General features: G+C 49.1%; 1 protein-coding gene across 1 annotated transcript; it reads left to right on the top strand.

The window, feature by feature from the left end:
* The first annotated feature begins 131 nt into the window (after positions 1-131).
* ZNF792 (zinc finger protein 792) lies at positions 132-6,102 on the top strand. The gene is made up of 4 exons (XM_008068573.1): positions 132-164; positions 2,942-3,068; positions 3,541-3,663; positions 4,327-6,102. The coding sequence occupies exons 1-4, from the start codon at positions 132-134 to the stop codon at positions 5,943-5,945; spliced, it is 1,902 nt and encodes a 633-aa protein (XP_008066764.1). The 3' UTR covers positions 5,946-6,102.
* Positions 6,103-7,505: the final 1,403 nt, after the last annotated feature.

Raw genomic sequence — 7,505 nt, 5'->3', positions numbered from 1 at the left:
GCAGCCCCCGGGCCTGGTGCGCATCTACCCCGGGGGAGACGGAGGCTGCCAGTGCGAGCCTCAGGAGGCTGTGCCCGCGAGACCCACCTCGGTCACCCGCCCCCCAGGACCCCCTGCGTGTGCAGTCTCCGATGGCGGCGGCGGCGCGGACGGACCCCGCGCAGGTGAGTGGATGGGGAGTGGATGGGGTTCGGGCCCCGGCCGCGGCCTCCATCCTCGGGTTCTGGCGCCGAGACGGAAAAGATGGCGTGGTTTTAGGACTTTTCTTCTTCCCCATCGCTCTGCTTTTGAGTCAGGGGACCCTGGAAGGAAGTCGTTCCCAGCCTAGGGTCCTGAATCCAGGGCAGGAGTATAGCGAAGAGTTTCCATTTCTGAAATCCAGTAGAATGAACGGAAAAATCCAGGAGGACGAAGGGAGAAAGAGAAAGAGGAGCCCGCATGTGCAAATGCTTTGAGAAGAGACTGAGTCGGGAGTGTTTAGGGAACCCCAACTCACTATTATTGTGTCTGCTGGGACCAGAGAGCAGGTGGGCCAAAGATAGCCTAGAATGTCAGTCTGGGGAGCTGGGCCTCTATACCGAGAGCGCTGGGAACCATGGAAGGTTTAGCTCAGAGGAGGAAGATGATCTGACTCAGGTCTTGTGATGCCTAACAAGCAAACCATGGCCCAAACCAAGATGTCCTGCTCTCAGTTCTCCAGCCCCACCTTCTTCCTTTTTCTAACATCATTGTCATCATGACCTGAAGGTTCACCTCCAAAATCTGATGCACAACTACACTCTTGTTCACACGTGCTTCCTGAAGATGCAGAGTGGAGAGCCGAAAATGGGTAAGGGTGCAAGCAGGGGGGCCCAGGGCCAGCCTGCAGTAATAGTCCAGGCCCCTGGTACTGGTGGCTGCCCCAGACTGGGGGCTAGAATCAGAAGAAGTGATTGGGTTCTGGATTTTTTAAGTTGGGCTGACCAAAATTTTTCTGCTGTGGATGGGGAGAAAGGAGAGGGTTGATTTCATTGTTTGGGGCTGGAGTAGATGGACAGATGGATGGGCCATCAACAGAGAAAAAGAAGTTGGTTGTAGGAGGAATATTCCATGGAAATAGTAGAAGTTAGGTTTTGGCCATGTTGAGTCTGTAATGTTCCAGAGACCCCCCAAATGGAATTGAAGAGTGGGCAGCTAGACACCCAGTTGTGGTGTTCTGGGGGAGTTGTTAAGGTTATGAGGGACTGAATATACAAGCAGACAATGGCCAGATCATATATAAAAATAGAACTCTGACCCACAAGCTACAGCATCCTGCCCAGGAAGCCAACCCTCTTATCTACAATAAACAACCCAGGAAACCAGCCTGTTGTATGTCAGACTTGCAGGAAGCCAGATTGCTATCTGTAGTGACAATCCAGGAAATTAAAACAATAACTTCTGTAATGACCGGCCCCAAATTGCCAGGGCTTGATTACTAACTGACAGCTTCCCTAATTTTTGCTCTTGATTCCAACTTAGAACTAACCAGAGAAAGCCAAATATGCACACCTAAGCAATCACATAGAATGCCCGCTTCTGATTAGCCCACCTACTAACAGCTTCCCTGTGCCAACAGCCTCCAATCAGGGTACACCTGAAGCCTTCCCTTTCTTTCACTATAAAGCTTTCCCACTCCTCTGCCTGCCTTTGAGCCGTCCTTGCTATAGCAAGCTCTGAAAAAATAGCCTTGATTTTTCTCATTTGGTTGGTCTTTATTTCCACAGTTAGAAGCAACCAAAATGTGGCATCTGGTGTACGAACAAGAGTGTAGTTGGGCATCAGAGTTTGGAGGTGAGCCTTCAGGTCATGGTGACAATGATGTTAGAAAAAGAGGAAAGTGGGGCTGGAGAACTGAGAGTAGGCCATCTTGGTTTGGGCCATGGTTTCTTTGTTTGGCCTCATAAAGACAGATGAAAGATAGTGGTCATGTGGTAATGGGGCTGAGTGTGGGAATCACATGGTCTGGCAGGTGGCCAAATCATCCCAGGGGACATAGATATAAGATGGATGCTGAGGCTTAGTAGTAGTGGAGGTCTGGGCTGGTGCTTACTCACCCATCTGTGTTCTCACTGGGCTTCTATAGTGACCCTTGATGGGACCTGGCGATTTTCAGTCAGTTTGGGGATTTAGCTCTGGGACAAACAAGGCCAGTGGAAGATCTGCTGGCCCTGAGTGGGTGGGGTAGGAGGGCCAGAAGGTTTGGCTGTGTTTTGAATGAGTGATGATGATGAAAGGTTCAGAATTGTGCAACACTGAAGAGGACCGAGGGTAGCTCACATTGTTGTGTGCTCTGGGTGGCTTAGGCTGAAGCCAGGAATAGAGCTCGGTGAAGGGGCCTCCAAAGCAGGGGTGGATGGTGCCCGTGGCCGTGGGAGCTTTCAAAGGTCTGGAGGAGGACTGGATCGTTGTTGTATTTGGCAAGCATTCTCTGGATGCCATATGCCATATACAGAGTGACACGTGGGAGTCTGTGGAGATGGCTGTGATATGGATGGGGATGGGGAGAGAGTAGCAGTGACGATGGGGATGTCATTGTGAGGTCCAGAGTGGTGGGCAGGTGCAGTCCAGAGTGAAATGCATATGGGAGTGAGTGTGAACTGTTGACCCCAGTGCTGCGAACTGGGGATTAAGGGTGAAGACTGAGCCTACATTTGTTTGTGTGTAAGAAGCGTGACATTGGTGACACTAGGGGAGGTGGACAACAGGAGAGGGGGTTGAGTCCTGTGCTTCAGGCCCAAGCTTAGCGAGTGCTTCTTGGTCCCCAGCCTGTTGCTGTTGTGTGCTGGCACAGTGGTCACTGATGGAACCAGGGCCTGGTACCTCCTCAGAGCTGGGGACCTGGGGAGAGGATGCGTGGGGAATGCACAAGGGGCCTGAGGAGAGAGGCCGATCGTGGAATAAACTGTCCCCATCATGGCAGGGCTGTGTGACCTTTGAGGACGTGACCATTTACTTCTCCCAGGAGGAGTGGGGACTCCTTGATGAGGCTCAGAGACTCCTGTACTACGATGTGATGCTGGAGAACTTTGCACTTATAGCCTCTCTGGGTAAGGCTGTCATACCCATCCTGATACCCTGAGCTTGTCTCTGCCTGTCCCCTTTGTCTGAGAGGCAGTTCTTTCCTTCCTGCAGCCATACCATGGGCACTGCTGCATTCGTCACTTTCCTGGTATATGTGTTGTGGGTTCTAGGGCTGAGCTGGTCTCTCACCTATTGCCTGAAGGCTTGCGGGGAAGGTCCAGGCATGAGGAGGCTTGCAGTCAGCCTATTAAAGCCCATCTGACTCAGCTACTCCCTGCCTGGGTGATTGTCCAGATCTCTGTCAGGTTCTGCTCCTTTTCTTTCGCTAACATGTCCCGAGGCTGACTGTGCCAGGAGTGCCAAGCACTGGTGTGGTTACTACTTGCTGTAACCCCTGGGATGTTCCCTTAATAATGTTGAGCTTTTTTCCTGTGGCTCACCGTGGAGTCGTTCACCTGTGCAGGTGCTGGCCACTGACATGCCCTGTTTTTCCCGTAGGACTTAGATCTTTCAGGTCCCATATCATTGCCCAGCTGGAGATGGGGAAAGAGCCTTGGGTGCCTGACAGTGTGGATATGACTTTAGCCATGGCAAGAGGGGCTTATAGCAGGCCTGGCTCTGGTAAGTAGGCGCGGAGGGCAGGGGAGGGAATATGACATCACCACTGGGTTCAAACCATGTCAGTGTCTTTTCTTATGTTCATCATCGTTTGGTGCCAGGGCCAATGGCCAGACCTCATCTCTACCTTCCCTTCCCCACCCTTGAGCCATTGTCCACTTATCATCGCTACTCTAGCTTTGGGCTCTTGGCCATGGCCTGCTTTTCTCACCTCCATGTCTCACTCTTTCCCCAGCTTCCTCTACAGTGCTGGCCCATACTTAATGTGTTGTGAGATGTGTACATTTCCTTGAAGTCCTTGAACACAAGCTACTCAGTTGCAGTCAGATTTTCCTGGGCCTAGACCTGCTGGCTACATAGCCCTCGCAGGTTACCAACAGCCTGGGCCCTGCTAACAGGCCTTTATAGAGAAGTGAGTTGGAGATCCTGCCTGTCCACTCCACACTGCATCTCATCCTTGTGTCATTGGTCCTGATAAGGCCTCCTCTATTTTCTGACCTGGCTAGGCACACTGTTGCAGAGCAGACCTTTCCTTACCCTGACCTAAAGCTTCTCATCTTGCCAGCAACCCCATGACTCATTTCTGGGTCAGACAGGCATATGTGAGGGGGGTGTTTCCTTCTAGCAAATTTTATGTTTTCTTCACCAGCACTTCTCTGCTTTCAGATTTTTGCCATGGAACACAGGGTAAGGAGTTACTTTCCGAGCATGGTGTTTCCGTAGACGTGTCACAGGACAGGAATTCCAACGTAGCTGTCTCCACCCAGAAGACCTGCTCCTGTGACATGTGTGATCTACACTTGGAAGACATATTACACCTGACTGAACACCAGACAGCACATCCCAGGCAAGAAGCATGTGCGTGTGAGGCATATGGAAAAGGGGCCGAGTTCAACGCAAACCTTCCCCAGCAACGAGTACAGCAGAATGTCGACAAATCTATCCGCAGGAAGGAAGGCAGGGTCTCATCTGTGCAGACCTGCCAAGATCACACATCAGAGAAGGTTTCCACATGCAAAGAAGGTGGGAAGGACCTTGTGGCCACATCAGGCTTTCTGCAGCATGACATCATTCCCAGAGTGGGGGAGCCAAACAAGAGCCCCGAAGGTGTGGTGGATTGTCACACTGCACAAAAGCATAACAAGTGCAGTGAATTTGGGGATGCTCTCAGTGACAAATCCACACTTGTTCGGCACCAGAGAATTAACACTGGAGAAAGGCCTTATGAGTGCAGCAAATGTGGGATATTCTTTAGCTATGCTGCTGGCCTCACTCAGCACCAGAGAGTTCACAATAAAGGAAAACCTTATGAGTGCTGTGAATGTGGGAAATTCTTTAGCCAACACTCCAGTCTTGTTAAACATCATAGAGTTCACACGGGTGAAAGCCCTCATGTGTGCAGTGACTGTGGGAAATTCTTTAGCCGAAGCTCCAACCTCATTCAACATAAGAGGGTTCACACTGGCGAAAAGCCATATGAGTGCAGCGACTGTGGGAAATTCTTTAGCCAGCGCTCCAACCTCATTCATCATAAGAGGGTTCACACTGGTAGAAGTGCTCATGAGTGCAATGAATGCGGGAAATCCTTCAACTGCAACTCCAGCCTAATTAAACACTGGAGAGTTCACACTGGCGAAAGACCTTATAAGTGCAGTGAATGTGGGAAATTCTTTAGCCACATCGCCAGTCTCATTCAACATCAGATAGTTCATACTGGTGAACGGCCCTATGGGTGCAGTGACTGTGGGAAAACTTTCAGCCGAAGCTCCGACCTTATGAAACATCAGAGAGTTCACACCGGTGAGCGGCCTTATGAGTGCAGCGAATGTGGGAAATTGTTTAGCCAAAGCTCCAGCCTCAATAGCCATCGGAGACTTCACACTGGTGAACGGCCTTATCAGTGCAGTGAATGTGGGAAGTTCTTTAACCAAAGCTCCAGCCTCAATAACCATCGAAGGCTTCACACTGGTGAGCGGCCTTACGAATGCAGTGAATGTGGAAAAACCTTCAGACAGAGGTCCAATCTGAGGCAGCACCAGAAAGTTCACAAACCAGATAGGCCTTATAAGTGTAATGACTGTGGGAAAGCCTTCAGCCAAAGACCTACCCTCATTCGGCATCAGAAAATTCACACTAGGGAAAGGAGTGTAGAGATTGTGCTTCCTTCAAGTTCAATACAACGGCACACACCAGAGATAACCTCTGAGAGCAGACTTTATGAAGGAGCTGTCAGGCAGAAGTTGAATCTTGTCCATCCAAATATCCACATGGGAGAGTCCCTGTGAATGCTAGATATGTTGGAAGCTTTCTGGAGCTAAGTTGCATTTTCTGACCATGGATTTTATCAGAGTTTTGTCACTGCTAGGGTTTGTGACATAAGCATCTCAGCACTACCCACTGGCAGATCTCCAGAGTATGTGTTGGTCCTCTGCTGTGATCAGGGAAGGCAGGTGTCTCTTCTCTTCAATTGCTGAAGGGAATTGGCAGTCGTTTTGGGCCATGGGAGCATGTTATTTCCTTTTACTATGGCTGATTTAGCTGCGGACATGACCTGTCTTTGGCCTTGAAGACCTGAGTGGTATTTTGCTGGCAGCTTGCAAAGAAGGCTTCCTTTGTTTCTGGGACATTGTTGGTCTCCTGTTGTGCTTGTGATGGGTTTGTCCAGCCTCCATATTAGCCACCCCAACAACGTACTTCCTATGCATTGCTTGGTTCAAGTGATATTAAGGACTTTATGATAAAGTCACCTTTAATCTTCCATGTTCTGATCATTGTTTGGGGGGAATTGAGAACAAAATTAAAGTCTACTTAACTACAGGGATCTTCAGTTGTCTCAGAGGGGACAGCAAGATGGTAGAGAACAACTTGGCCTCATTTGCATTTTTACCCAAGGCCTCCTAGGAAAGACTGTAGGGTTTTGTGGGTCAAATGCTGTGGTCTGAAGAGCATGAAATTTTGTGTTACCCCAGGGAGGAGTCAGTTGAGACAACCTCAAGATGTCACTTGAGACAACTGGGAGAGTCATGAATTGGTTCTCATAGTCCCTAACATTGTTAAGCAGCTGCTATTTAACTGGCACCTGCCAAGGAGCCATACACCTTGAAGTACTAGACAGGTGTCTCTAACTGTAAGACCCACTGGGCACAGGTTGGACAATAACTTGTTCAGAAGCACTTGGGGTGATTCATAAGGAGAAGGTGCATCTACAGCAACCAGCAGGCACGGACCTATTCTAAAAGTGCATTCACAGATGTTTCCTTGAATGTGGCTGTGCAGGATTCAGGGTTTGCAGAAATGTTTAGGACCTCCAGACCTCTGTCCCATGACTAAGGTTACTGGAAGAACCAGATTATGTAAAGGTTTTGTGGATTGCTGCAAGCTGTCTGCACTTTGCGTCTCAAGGCTGGTGCTGTGCTGGTAGGAAAATATGGTCTGAAAGAAAGTAGATCCTATACTCCAAGAATGTAGCGTCAGGCATGGTTTGCTACCAAGGCAAGAAGAGAGAGATGGCAGAGTCAATATAGGGTTGCCAAATCTGATTTCCTAAAATGAGTGGGAGGTCAGATTTTCATGTGCAGCACTTTATGTTAAGGCTTTGTTGCTATATAATTGTCATGCAATAATTGTATGTCTTTGATATGTTTTGAAATATGTATACACTCAGGGAACCAACATCACAATCATGATAATGAACATGTCCATTACCTGCTAAGCTACCTCATGCTCCCTTACCATCTCTCCTTGTCTTCCCCAGGAAATCATTGATTTACTTTTTCTTCACTATAGATTTGTTTGCCTTTTGTAGCATTAATACAGTTGGAATTATAAAGTATTTATACTCTTTT

The sequence above is a fragment of the Carlito syrichta genome, unplaced genomic scaffold (assembly GCF_000164805.1).
Source record: "Carlito syrichta isolate Samal-C Ts95f unplaced genomic scaffold, Tarsius_syrichta-2.0.1 Scaffold311223, whole genome shotgun sequence".
Lineage (NCBI taxonomy): Eukaryota > Metazoa > Chordata > Mammalia > Primates > Tarsiidae > Carlito > Carlito syrichta.
The sequence above is the reverse complement of the archived record's forward strand: the minus strand, read 5'-3'. Positions and strand labels throughout refer to the sequence as shown.